The 14,449-nt window shown below is 51.0% G+C and overlaps 1 protein-coding gene across 3 annotated transcripts in view; it reads right to left on the bottom strand.

Moving 5' to 3' along the window:
- The window catches only part of Gpr26 (G protein-coupled receptor 26), a 90,376-nt gene extending 79,636 nt beyond the window's left edge, over window positions 1-10,740 (bottom strand). For 2 of the 3 annotated variants that reach the window (XM_042284901.2, XM_006976959.4), the window contains exons 1-2: window positions 9,957-10,640; window positions 1,787-1,900 (exon numbers count right to left, since the gene is read on the bottom strand). In XM_042284901.2, the coding sequence (XP_042140835.1) occupies window positions 1,787-1,900; window positions 9,957-10,624 (782 nt within the window). In that variant the 5' untranslated portion in view covers window positions 10,625-10,640. Of the gene's footprint in view, window positions 1-1,786; window positions 1,901-9,956 lie in introns of all 3 variants that reach the window. The other variant, XM_076553926.1, reaches the window with a different exon arrangement.
- Window positions 10,741-14,449: the final 3,709 nt, after the last annotated feature.

The following is a 14,449-nucleotide window of genomic DNA, read 5'->3' as shown; positions in this document are numbered from 1 at the left end:
AGACTCAATCAAAGCTCCCGCCTCCACGTCTTAATAGAACCACTGTCCTTTGTGATCTCCCAACTTCACAGATCACAGAACTACTTAGGATACAAAGCTGTAGGATTCCACCCCCCCACCCCCCCACCAGTCCACAAAGCAGCTTGGGAGAGGGAAGCAAGGAGAGAGGGAATCCTTTTCTTTCTTCCTTTTTCTTTTCTTTCTTTCTTTTTTCCTGACTGACACTGGCATGGGCACCTCTCACAGCAGGAGCAGGCTAGCCTAGCAATGCTGCTGCTCCCTGGTGTCAGTGAACTACAGCCCTGCCTGGCTCTTGGTGCTCTGGGAAGAGGACAAACAGACAGTCACCGGCCTCACAGCACAGCTGCAAGCGTGGTGGCCTGCCTGGAAGGGCACAGAGAGAAATGTGTTTTTATTCGAGTGGAGGGGATCTCTGAAGTAGACTGTTCAGGGGCTGGCTACCCAGGACAGCAGGTAGTGGGACCCTGCACTGTGCAATGCTTCCCTCCATCTTTCCTCCCTGTTTCTTCTGGCCAGTGCCTCCTGGAGTATGAGTGTCGGGTGAAGAGTTAGAATGAGGTTATCTGGAGATAGAGTGAAGAGTCTTCCACCGTGGGGTACTGAGGTTAACACATAAGCATCTAAGGCTGATTATGGAGAGTAATGCCAAGGTTTCCCCCAAATCAGGTTGATCCCCTATATGGAACAGCTGGCCCACTTCTGGGTACAAGACCAAACAAAAGAAACGAAATGAGACTCCCACAGGTACCTGCATGCTGTATTTACTGAAGCACCGTTCATAGCAGCTGAGGCAGAAACAACCTGGGGCCGCAAACAAACAAAGAAAATGTGGAATCGATACACAACAGGATGTCATTCGGACAAATGTGTGGAGCCAGAAGACACGATGAAATAGCTCAGATAGGTGCCACCTGTTGTCTTATAAAAAACATTCCTTAAAAAGCCCATCAGAATATGCAGCAGTGATGCTGAGGAGATGGGATGAAGGGGATGATGGAGAAAGGGTGGATAATGGGCATTAAAACAGACATGATAAACATGTTCTCACATTCTACACCCCAGTACGGGTGGGGGGGGGTACTGCACTTCACAACAGCCTGTTACATACGTTATAAATAATGAACAGAGAGGTGCTTGGAGGCCCCAAACACACGGTAATGACAAGGAAATGGAGAATAAATTACCCCAATTTGACCAGTACATGTTGTGTATGTGCAGTGTAATTTCACATAATGCCTCATAGGTTTGTGCAGTGATTACGTGGTAATCAGAACTGTGAAAGTTGTTAGAGGAACAGGACACGTTAACTACCCTGATTTGATTAGTACCCATTGAATACACGTATTGAATCATCAGGAGGTACTGGTAACTATGTGTAATAAAAATGTTAATTAAAGGGCTAGAGAGAGAGCTCAGTGGCTACAAGCTCACACTGCTTAAGAAGAGGACCTGAGTTCAGTTCTCTGCAGCTCACAACCTCCTATAATGCCAGCTCCAGGGAACCCCAAAACTCTCTTCCGGCCTCTACCGATACCTGCACTCACCAGTACCGACACACAGACACAGACAGACAGACACAGAATTCAAAATAAATCTTTAAAATGTTAGTTATTGATCAGGGAAAGTCAGAGGCTGAAGAGAAGCATTTAAGTGTTCATTCTCAGCCTGCCATTCTCTCAAGAAAGACGTGCGGGCAAGAGCCCCCCCCCCCCCCCCCCCCCCGCTGGCCCTCCGAGCCCTGGTCCTCATTCACAGGTCAGCTTACCTGGTAATCACATAGGGGGCAAAGCACACGAGGAAGGTCCCTATGAAGGTGCTGATCTTTTTGGTGGCACGCTGTCGCCTCCGCTTCTGTTCCTCCAGACACCGCTCCCTCACACTGCACGAGACAGAGAGGAGAAGATAATTCATGGGGTGGCCTGGCCAGGACACAGGGAGCTGCTGCTCGCGAACTCAAACAATGGATTCTAGGCACAAGGCTATGAAACCAGAGATCTGGGGCCCAGGCTTGTGCCCTTGGGCAAGCTGTGTGACATTGCCAAGGTCATTATTTGCAGTGTAATGTCATACACCACATTTTATTGGTGTGCTCTCTTATAGACAATGTAACATAGTCTGTATGTAACAAATGGGATTGTTTGAAGAATTAAACACACAATGCACAGTGTTCTGGTTTCCTTTCTGTTTCTTCGATAAGGCACCCTGACCAAACACATCTCAGGAGGGGCAAAGGGTTTATCTGGCTCACGCTTTCATGAAACAGCCCATTATTCGGTGGAAGGCAGGAACTCAAGCGGCTAGTCACATCACATCTATAATCCAGAGAAGAGAGAAGCCAACAAAACCATGCTGCCTGCCTGCCTATGCCGCCAGCTTTCTCCTGCTTCAAGTTCCGAACCCTCAGCATGGGTGATGGTGCCACCCTTACGTCAATGAATCATCAAGACAATCCCCCACAGATATGCCCACAGGCCTCTCTGATATAAATAATTCCTCAATCGAAATGCTCTTCTCAGGTAAGTCTAGGTTGTGGCAAGTTGACATTTAAAGCCAGGCGTCACACATAAAGATACAGAAGATGTATCGAGTGTAGAGATGGATAGCGCAGTGAGTTCAAATAGACAGGAACTCATGTTTTCACTGCTTATGTCACTCACTGATTCCCCTGCACAATCCTGGGAGGCGACACTCTGTGTGGTGACTTTTATTTTTATCTTTACCATCTTTAGTCCTGCAGGGGCTATTTCCCTGCCTCTGGAACTCATCTACTATGATGGTTGGTGTTAATTGTCAACCTGACAGAATCCAGAACCACCTGGGAGATGGACCTCGGTGCTTACCTGGGGGAAATTATCTTGATTACATCCATGGACATGGGAAGACCTGTCTTAGTTGTGGGCATGTGCAGTTCCTGGTACATGATTCCTCCAGGGACTGAGATAGGAGAAGCTAAGTGAGAGCCAAGTCCTCTTGACATTGAGGATGTAGCTTAGAAGATGGAATCAAGAGCCACTAATGCCTCTAATCACACCCTACTCCTGCTCCACTCTGCTCTAAGCCCTCCCAGAACTGATCTCTCTTCACCAATAGAATCAGGGCATCACAGGCAAGGAGCACAGGAAAGCAGCTGTGCATAGGTAGACAACCCAGCACCAGGTTCCAGAAGCTCTATCTTGTAGCGTCCAGTATGGACATAGGTGAGCAGCGAGGGACCCTGGAGGTGGTGTCACCCAGCAAGTCACTTGGCAGAATCTGGCTTGGGCTGCAGTGACTTGCCCCTGACGACAGGCTGGCCTGCTCCACAAAAGCAAGCAGCAGAGAAAAAGTTCATGAGCTGGGTCCAAGTATGTTGTTAAAGTAAGGGCCACCCACTGCTTCTAGGAGAGTGAGCATTTTAATCCCCAAATCTCTCCTCAACAGATTTCTTCTGAGACGGACAGTTTGGATAGATGGGTCTGGAATCCTTGCTGGGTCCCCTCTTGATTTCTGCCTTTATATAAATTTATAGAGTTAAGCACTAGATTGGGACTTGGAATCAGTTTCCCACTGTCGGAAAAATGTGTTGTTCACAACTAACGCTACTAATTATTTTATAATAATTAATAGTAATAATGGTCTGAGTCTCTACCACGTGTCATGTTAGATTCTGTGATGAGATTTCACGTGTGTTAGTTTAGTTGGTACTCACAGTGTGTCTAGGAGCCAAGGACGATGTCATTACAGTCCCCATATTCGAGAGAAGGACATTGAGGCTCAGGAGAGTTAAGACATTTGCTCAGGATCACACAACACATTCACACGGCTCCTGAATGGTGACTATAGGGTGGCCAACACTGGATCAGGCACTGCCTCTGTTTAGTGCTGAAAGTATTCCATCCTAGACAGTTTCCCGGGAGCTAGCCCCGTTTCTGAGGGGGATCCTATAGCTGAGACTCCTTTGTCCTCCGCAAGCCAGGCTGCCAGATGATGGCAGGATCTGAATCCAGACCAGAGTCTGGAACCAAGCTCACTCCTCCCCCTAAATAAACAGACTATCTGTGTCATCACAGGGGAAGTCCCATGGCCTGGCACGTGGTGGGCTTGAGGTCACTGAACTCTTGCTCGACCCAAATCCCCAGACTTCCTGACCATGTGTGGATTTCTGTAGCATTTTCCACTAAGGCTCATGGGCTTCTGTGATTGTGAAGCCTGTGGTTAGAGATCTGGGTACAGGGACATGACCAGCTCAGCTGTCTTGGTTTAAAACTCCAAGTCCCTCATCTGGGAGTCTCAGGCTAGGGCAGAGAAGAACAGTGGTGACCACAGAAGCAAGAGGCTCAATGTTCCTCTCCACGACGTTGGTCTGTGTGCTCCAGTGTCCACAGATTCCCATGGATGAGTCGTGGAGTGCAGACTTGGGGTGTCAGCCCAGTCTCCTGAACCATCACACAGCATTCTTCCATGACAACAGAGGAACATTCTGCCACTCAATATGCAAGCACGCCAAATTCATACAAAGGACTCCGCAAGGGGACAGGAGCCCCTGTGTTCCTGTCAGCCCTCAGGAGCTTTAGTGTGAGAGTCCTCTTACATACACTGCCTTGGGAGGGCCCTGCTCTCCTAACTCTGTGGCCTCAGGGAAGTCACCAGGCCTCTCTGAACCAGTGTCCCCACTTTTCAGAGGAGGATTTCACCAACGCTGTAAGTAGACCGTTATGGGGATAGACATGACTCACTGACTAGTAGGGCACTGCGAGATGGGGAGCTTCCTTATGCTCCCCAAGGAGTCAGGGTTCTGATGAGGGGCTGCAGACCCTTTCCTGTCCATAGCAGACCCTCTTTCTTCCAAAGCATGGGGAACGTACTGTCTCTAAAGGCTTTGGGAGTCAGAGAGACAGACATGAGTAACTGAAGGAAGGGAAGGCTAGGGCTGTCGTGGGACTGCCACTGTGACTCCCCCAGGCTGCACAGATCTTCAGAGATCTGCTCTGCTGTCTCTTCAAGGACAGGCCAAGCAGAAGGCACTTTGCAGCTGGATCTCTTCCTTGGCCTTTGCTTCTTGGCTAATAATCTAGTGGTTAACTGTGAAGAGCCAAGGTTGGACTTCCAGATTCAAATCCAGGCACTTAATTATGGGGTGGCTTTAAGCAAGTGATACAGCCTCTCTCTACATCAGCTTCCTCATCTCTAAAAATGAGGGTAATGGGAGAACCTGCCTTGTAGGGTCACATTGTGAGTGACTGAATTAAAATATGGAAAGTGCCAAGAACGGTGGCTGACTCAGTGAACACTTAGTGAGCGCTAACCAAACTATTCTCAACTCAAACACTCACTGGAAAACTGTATACTGTGGTCCAGCTCTGCCTTGGACCTCCAAGCCACAGGGTTTCCTCTTTCTGGAAAAGTCCTTCTTGTCCTATGCTATGTCCACAGGAGAGAAGCAGCTGTGGCTGGGGACTGTACCAGGGGTATTGTGAACTAGCATCATGCCACCTAACACTGAGTTGACTCTGTGGCCCACTTGGGGCTTACAGGGACATCACAGATTCGAATGTGAGGGGCCAGTAGACCACAGAGAAAGTCTGCAGAGGGTCCTCTGCCCCAGGGACATGTTACTGCTGGGACAGAACAGTAGACTCTGCAGCATATGCCTACCCAAGCTTACAGATGGGGAGACCGGGGCTTAAAGGCCTGGAGGACCTGCCTGCCTTGAGAATCGGGTACAAGTGGGACTTCAGACACATGGGCGCTGACTACCAGCCCAGAGCTTCCAGTTAGGGGTGTGCCACTCCTTCCCCGAGCTATTGTAAAGGATAAGGCTGAAGCCAGCTCTACCTTCCTGGGCTCTGCTGTTTCCTGGGTAATAGTGTGGTGGTGGCAGGAGGTGAGTAAGGTCAGGTGACCCCATGTTTGGGGAAGCAGCTTGACCATCAGCTTAGCACCCCCATCACTTAGGTATGAGACAGCTCACTGGGATCTCAGAATGATAGGATCACAAACCCACTTGCTGTCATTTCCCTCACCTTAGCTTTGCAACCCTGAGATCCCTAAAATCTTGTGTTCTGTGAGCTGCCATTGTGCTCACAATGAGTACCCAGTTATTATTCTTAGTTGAGTACCCAAGTGGTTTAGGACATGCCTAAGAAACATACCAGCAGTTTGGGACAGAACAAACATCAACTCAAATCTCCTGACCTGACTCTAGAGTGTTCCCCTTACCCTCATGGCTTCATCTGGTCTGACTGTGGCACCCAGAGTCCTTGGACTCCTGGACGAAGAAGTCTGTGATGCAGAGAATATGAGGTACAAAACTCACTTAGGGAACCCTGATTGTAGCGTGAACATATGTGCTAGCCTGGAGTAGGAGTGGGGGGTGTCACAAGATTTGAGACCAAAGCAGACAGGCTCTCTGGCTTTCTGACATGTGAAGTCAAAGAGATGTACTCAGCAGGCTGCAGTAACAGCAACTCTGGAAGCATCTAAATAGACAGTGATAGAAGACTCTGAGATGGCTAAGTCCTCGATGATCTGAGATGTCCATTGTCCTACCAGAGCCCACACTTGGAGCATTCACAGGCTGGTCCCTGTTGGTTTTCTGGCTTTTAAGACATGAGACAAGATGTCTGATGGTGAGAAAGAGCCCTGAGTTTTCAGTTAGGATGCTGGCGTTATCAGTCCCCCTCTGAGATCTAGCAAATATGGTCCCTGCTCTAGGCCCCATATGTGTAAGCTGGAGCCCACACCTTCTACTCTAGAGTAAACTCCCAATTTTCTAGGGCACATAATCCTTGTCCAAATGCCTTGATTCTGTTTCCAAAATACATGCAGACCCTTGGTCCCCACCCAAAGGTGGGTTATACTGTGGATGTACTCAGTTCAAGGCCCAAGGAGTACCACATATACATGGAACGTCACTATATGACTTTCAGTGTGCACATGGTCCAAGAGAGGCACCTCTTGTGCTGGGTGGAGTCAAGAATGGAGAAGTAAGGTAAGTGGACCACTTAGTGTTCTCTAGCCCAGATGAGGCTAGCCTCCAAAGAGCCTGTAAATCCTAAATTTGAGCCCCACTTTTAGGAAGCATATTTGCCAAGATAGGGGGATTAGAATGTATTCCATGTAACCATCTGTAAGCTAAACTAGAACTTCTAAGCATCTACATAAATAGTTTGTAAGCCTCTATCTGCCTGGTTGCTCCATCTATAAATCTCAAGGACAGACTTGGTTTTGGACCTGGGTGTGAGCTACTTTCATCAAGTGCCTCTCTTTTGGGACCAACTTCTACCTCTGCAAAGTTAAGGGTCCAGTAAGATTCTGCCTCCTTGGCCAACTTCTGACATCCTGCAGAGCCAGTGCTCACCCAGCCCCTGTGGTCATGGTTCACAGGATGTTGAGGGGTTGGTTAGAGATAGACCCCGGTAATACTATGGGGAAGTTCCCATTCAGCTTGTAGGAGAGTCTCTGTCACCAACAACTTAGCTCCAGGAAGCCATCTACCTGGCATAGTGAGCCGGGTCTGGGCTGGAAAGAGGGCACTGGAGCTGGGCCATGAAGCCTGATCGACAGCTGAACCTGGCGACAGCTGAACAGGTCTAACTAGAGCCCTCCTAGAGTTTTGACTGGGAGAACTGAGTGACAGACACTGGGCAGGTGGGGAGCTGAGTGTGGACCAGATACCACAAAGTGAAACTTGCTTCCCAAATGAGGTGACTTGGGAAAGGACCACAGGACAACAGAAACAGGAGATGCTATTCTGGGTCTCAGATTTAGAAAAGAATCCTGCTGTTTAGGTGGTGATTGTAGCAAAGGGGTAAAACTTGCCACTCAGCCTCCAGGAAAATCAGCTACCTCCCATCACTTCCTAACAAATGGTACCTGGGCTCCAGGCAAGACAAAGCAGGTCTCTTAGCTAAATCCTAGGGTATGCGGGGGTAGCTGGGATGACTTCCGGTGAGCTAAGACTCCACTTGCTCCTCTGGCTGTCCAAACTGACACCCTAAGACTACATAGGTTCTTGGCACCAAAGGATGTCATAGCCTGGGGTGGGGCAGGACTCCACCACAGCCTTCAGAGCTAAGACCACAACTTCTCAACTGTGCCACTGAAGTGACAGCCATCCCATCAGCTGTCAGGGAAGTGGTCTGGCTGTTGTGTTTTGTGGAACCCACCTCCCACACTCCTGCTTGAGACCTCTGCAAAAGACAGTTTGTGTTCACCAAGGAGTCCATGGCTCTGTGACCTGATGGAGCTTCCTGGAGAGTCTAGAAGCAGGGGCTCCTCCACACAGCCCGAGGCTTAAGTCAAGGTTCTCTACAGAGCTGACAGGGGCCTGGATTCCAGCCCCGTGTCTGTCTTTGCTTATGGCACCCCTAGATACTCTCTGAAGTTCTGACCTAAAGTCAGAGAGCCAGGCAGGAGGAGAGGAAGCCCTTGCCCCTAAATAGACTGCAAAGTGGCATCTACCCTTCTCTCTGGGGGATTAAGAGCAGAGATCAGGCTTTCCCTGTCTCTAAAAGAACTGGCTCCTCTCGGGGCTCCGCTTCTCTTTCCCTCCACTGGGAGGCTGGGTGAATAGGCTTTCTAGGATTAGTTCAAGTCTGCAAGAGTTAACACTTGCCTGCATCCTCACAAGCTGCCCCAGCCCCAGCCCTGGAGATGGCCCTTTCTAAAGTGAAGGATGATGAACAGGAATGTTTCTGCGAGCGTGGCTGCAGACTTTCTCCTGAAATGACTCTTTGAGCTGCACAGACCCAGGCAGAGAGAGCTGATGCAAGCACATTCTGTTTAAGTTTCTGTGGGGAAGATTTTATGTAGAGAGGACTAGAGCAGCCAGTCATTGGGAATAACTGCTCAGAGGGGAACAGTAGACACACTCAGCCATGCCCTTCCAATGCGCAGGCATGGTGAAATTCAGAAGCTGCTTATTGGTCAAGGCAGGGAAGCCCCACAAGGGGCTTTTGCTCAGACTAACACCTTCTGTCTGTTTGCTGTGCCCTGTAAGGCTAATACACATTGGAGTCCACACTCTTCCCTACCCTAAGGCTCCCTGAATCCTGGGGCCCTGCTCACACATAGAACTGTAACTTTCCATCACCAGTGCTCCCTGTATGCTGTGTCTTCTGTGCCAAGTGGACTCCTAAGCTCTTATCTATAGACTCTTGGGAAGCAGAGAGCGAGCCGGCTTTTAATATATATAAGCTGGCAGAGGCCACGGAAGCACCCTCCCTCTCGATGTTCTAGTCTCAAGAGCAAAGATGAAGTGAGCCCAGGACAGCCTGATGGACAGTTCTCTCCTTCTCTCCCTAAGGGACATTGAGGACCACAGAGGTTCCCAGCCGGTTCTTCCATTTGCCCCCTTCAGTCTTCTCCTGAGAAACAGTGGGTCAAGAGGATGGAGATGAGTGGACAGGCTTAGTTTCAGGAGGCTGAGGAACAAATTCTTGAAGGGACCTTGAGGCTCCAAGTCCACAAGACAGGGGCCAGAGCCCTCAAGGGAGGCAAGACAAGCCCAGGCCCTCAGGACCTACCACAGGGCAAAGGTGCTGTGGATCTGTTTTTGGGGACTCAGGCACACATACAGGGAGACCAAGAAAGCACCACACCCAGGATTACAAGGAGCCAGAGGAGTAACAGCACAGTCTGAAGAGTTCTTAAGGGTTTTCTAAGCCTCCAGACACCCCCTCTCAGGGCCAGATCCAAACCCTTTCCAAGCTTTGCACACTGAACAAAGCCCACTGCCCAGGATGAGTATAAGGAGAAGGAGGAAGTTCTGGCTGGGATTTCAGTGCGGTGTTTCAGAAAGTGAAGTTCTGGGTACCATTTAAACAGCATCTGCCATTCCTCCCTTGCTTAATGCAGTGAGGTGGAAAGAGGACTCTCCCACGGCCCTACCGTGGATGCTGGGACCTTCCCAACACACTACAGTGTCCCTCAGAGCCCTGGATCAGGCCTCTCACCTGGGGTGGATGTCCACCAACAGCACGAGCGTCTGCATGGTGATCACGTCGATGCGCTTGCAGTGGAAGCGGGCCACCTTGAGCACCTTGAGGTACGTGAAGCAGAGTACGATGAAAGAGAGCAGGAAGCTGAGCGCATGGAAGGCGCTGGTGAAGACAGCAAAGCGCAGGCGCTCCTCCGGCCGCCGGCTGCACAGCGTACAGGAGGCATATAGCTGGTGGAAGCCGAGCCAGGACAGGGCGAGCGCGGTGGCCGGGAAGGTGAGCGCGTGCAGCCACGTGTAGGCCACCATGAACGCCGCATCACGGAGGCGCATCTTGGCACGGTAGCTCAACGGGAAGACCACAGCCACCCAGCGGTCGATGCTGAGCGCGGCCATGCTGAGCATTGAGTTGGCGGCCAGGAAGGTGTCGAGGAAGGCGGCCAGGAGGCACAGGCGGTCCCCGGCCGGCTGCCTCTGTGCCACGACGCCGGCCAGCGTGAGGGGCATGTTGACCACGGTGCACAGCAGGTTGCCACACGTGAGGTTGAGGGTGAAGAGCGCCGGCGCCTGGCGGCGAATGTCAGCGCTGTGCAGGAGGCAGAGCAGCACCAGCCCGTTGGACAGCAGCGACACGCCGATCGTGCCCACCAGCAGTCCCGCCAGGCCCGCGTCCCACGAGTTCATGGTGCGCGCCCGCAGCTGGCGCTCAGGGCCCGCAACCCCGCGCCGCCATGGCGCAGCCTGCTGCCGGCTCAGCCCCTCGGCGACACGGACGCCCAGAGACCCCTGGCTCCCGTCGCCATGGCTACCCGGAGGGCGTCCAGCAACCCAAAACCCCGCGCCACCTCCTGGGCCAGCACCTAGGGACGCAGGCACCCGGAGCCCCGCGCCACCTCCCAGGCGAGCACCTGGGTGCAGAACCACTTGGACTCTGGGTCACCTCACCACCGGCGGCGAGCACCTGGGAGAGCGGTCACTCCCAGCTCCGCACCACCTCTTGGCAAGTCGCCCGGTGCTCCGCTGAACTCCTGTGGTACCCTGGGATCCTGGGTCGCAGGTGCCTGCGGTCACTGGCTTTGCCTCTGCCTGCACCCGCCCTCACCGGGTCCCTCTAAGCTCTGGCTCTGCTCCGCACACCCTCCTGCTCTGGCTTTCTCTCTGTCTCCCTCTCTCTGCCTCTGCGCTCAGTCTCCAGTGTGCTCTCACTTTCTGCTTCCCCTCCCCCCGTCTGTCTCTCCCACCTCCAATTTTCTCCTTCCCTCTTGCTTCCCCTCCCTCCCTTTCTCCTTTCTCTCTTCTTTCTCTCAGGAAACCGGCTGCTTCTGAGAAGGAAATCCCACTGATAGACTCTCTCTCTCTCTCTCTCTCTCTCTCTCTCTCTCTCTCTCTCTCTCTCTCTCTCTCACACACACACACACACACACACACACACACACACACACACACCACATTCACACACACACTTGGAAGGAAAGAGCCCTGCAGGCTCCCTTGCAGAGTGACTGGCTCCCTGTGGCTCCCCTCCTCCTTTCCCCTTCCATCCTCCCCTATATGAGCAGGAGACAGGCTGAGTCAAAAGAATCTAAGGAAAGAGAAGGATGCCTGGACACCCTCATGCCTCAATGCCACTAGGTCCCGCCTAGCTGACCAGACCTTGACCCAGCCCACCTGTCCCATAGCTGCCCAGCATCTGGGCTTGCTGCTGTAAGCTAAGATGAACTGGGGAGCTTGGTTAGGCTTCTGCTGAGCTGGGATGGAATTCACAGCTCGATCCTGTATTAGAACCAGATATCTCCTGAGATCAACCCCCCATCTGTCCACAGGCAACTGCTACCCTGCTGGGCACTGAGTCCCTAAGGCTTCATCCTATCACTCTGTAGTCATTCAGTTGCATTCTCAGACTTGGTGGAAGGACACTTGAGGCTCACTGGGACATCCCTTGGGCATGCCTTTAGCCAAGAGAACACTTTATCTGTCCATAGCCATCAGAAGTAGCCCTGAGGTGACTGGTACTGGGCACATGTGGTGTCCAGTACCAGCTGCTGTCTATCCATTCTGGGTCTGGTGAGACAGCAAGTTATTGCTGGTGAGACAATAAGTTATGTTTATTAGGCATGTGGGTGAACTGTTTAGAGAATGGATGGCATGATTTGATCCGAATCATGGGAACTTGGAACATAAAGTGTCTCAGCCTCCCTTTGGGGAAACATGTGGGGACTGTGGCTCTCCTGTCCCCAGTCTGGACTCTGCAGTTTCAAAAGTGCTTGGTGGACAGATAGGTGACAACTTTCGGAGCTTCCTCAGCCTCTTCCCTTTCTGTGAGATGCTACCTCCTCCGGTGACCACCTACATTGTGTCTCAGAGCCTGGTGATATGGTCAATGATGACGGCACATGGCCAGACCTCAGTCCAAAGGAGGCCAAGCATCGACAGTTTCCCCAAGGGAACTATTTTGTCTCCCCCATCACACTAATTATCTCTCCTCACAGAGTTTCAAGCATGGAGGGGGTTCATATAAAGCACTGGGAAAGCAGAGAAAACAATGTCCTCTCTCCCCTGCACCTTGGCAGATGCTCATTAACAGTCATTGCAACAAACGACAGCCGTACACAGTAGGATGTGCTGGGACCACTTCTTACCAGCTCTCGAGGGTGCTCTGGGAGCTCTTCCGAAGCTCCCTTCAGAGGAAGCCTGCTAGTAGTTGAAACCTAATATGCCAGGGACATTCACATCACAGAAACAGGCAAATGCCACAACCACAACTCGGGGCCTCCTATTAGCTGAGCCTGTGGTTAAGCATTTACCAGCACACTGCTCTCCGACTTCACAGGACCCAGGGCAAGTCACCCAGCTCCCCTCCGTCTTGGCTTCTTTCTCTCTTTTTCAGAGCTGTGTTGATACTGTCTGGGGGTGGCTTTGCCTCTCAGAGAAGAGACGAGCAAGCAGAATACTGGCAATCTTCTCAGCCCTTGGTCTCCTCGTGTGGCCTGCAGAATTCAGGTTGGCCCTGCATCTTCACCTCCTGCTTGGTTGAGGACAGAACAGTGGGCTGCCCACTGGTGTGTCTTCCTGCTGCCACAGATGGCCTTGACAAACCACCCCTGGGATGGGACCGGTGTTCAGGATTACTTCTGGAATAAAGCAGTATCTTTCAAAACACACCAGTGGATCCTTCATTCTTACAGTACAGTGTTCAATAGAATCACCTTAGATGCTGGTTAAAGATTTGGATTCCTGAGTCACCTCCTCCCAGGGTTTCAAGTCAGAGAGCCTGAGATTCTGCCATGTTAACTAGCTCTACAAACGACAATTGGAAGTGATCAGGCTACATAGCTGATGCCTCATCATGCCCTGGACACATCCTCCATCAGTGGCCCGATGCTCTGGCCTCACGGGACTACAGTGTTTGCAGGAAGCACAGACATTAAAACGTTAAACATTAACTAATCTATTCATAGCACATGAATTGCCAAAGCCTGTCCAAACATCACACTTGATTTAATCCTCGCACGAATGAGGAGATGAAGAGTTAACTACTGCCAGTATCTCAGAGGTGAGGACCACAAAGTACAGAAGAGTTCCGTGACAGAATTGGCTACAAGGGCTGGCTTCTACTGTGTGTTCCAGAGCTCCCCAGTCACCTTCTCCATGAGGTGCTTTTGGTCTATAACTTAAAAGAACCTCAACTTCTCAGCATCAAAATGATGTTGATAACCAGAGAACTGGGGCCAACAGTAAGAAAACAGTATTCTCTTCTTTCTCTCCCTCCCTCCCTCTCTCCCACCCACCCACCCCCTCTCTCACATACACACCATTTTGAAGATCATTTGCTCTCTGAATTCCTAAGGGCAATATTGAAAGGTTAAAATGCCAGAATAGAAATTCAGAATATTACAACTCAGTCTGCTGAGGAACTGAAGCTCATTTTCTTCTGCTTATTTAAACAAAATTTCCTGCTCCCACTGGGATTGTTGGAGGGCTGATCTCCATAGTGACCAGGTCCCCAGCCTTGTTGGCTTTATCTGGGGCAGTCTTCACTGAGTTCAGGTCTAGCATAGCCTTACACCCTGATAATGAGGTTATAGTCACTGAACACAGCCCTTTGTGGGATTTGATACGAGCCCACTGCACCAGGGCCTGCAAGGTCTGGAGAATGCCTGCCAGGGAACCACACTGTGGTTCTTTCCAGCATGCACTTTCAAGCCAGAGGGAAGTCAGCAGTGATGGAATGTTGATGACAGCGTTAACATGACTCATAAAATGCTGTAACTGTGCCCCCTAGGGAAGCTCAGCAACCGGACTCCATAGAGGCAGAGGAATGCACATGTCTTTGTCAATCTTTGCAGGAACTCTCCAGCGTGTCTATCCTGAAGTGAAAGAACACTTCCAGAACAGGCAACGGTTTGCTCAAGGTCACTTTCAGTCAGTCACATCAGTTGACAGAATCAAGTGAATTGTTAAAGATCCACATCTATTAGGCATAGACCTCCATGTTTTCCCTGCTGTATT

The sequence above is a fragment of the Peromyscus maniculatus genome, chromosome 1, assembly GCF_049852395.1.
Source record: "Peromyscus maniculatus bairdii isolate BWxNUB_F1_BW_parent chromosome 1, HU_Pman_BW_mat_3.1, whole genome shotgun sequence".
Classification (NCBI taxonomy): domain Eukaryota; kingdom Metazoa; phylum Chordata; class Mammalia; order Rodentia; family Cricetidae; genus Peromyscus; species Peromyscus maniculatus.
Note: the sequence above shows the minus strand (reverse complement) of the source record. Positions and strands in the feature narration are given on the sequence as shown.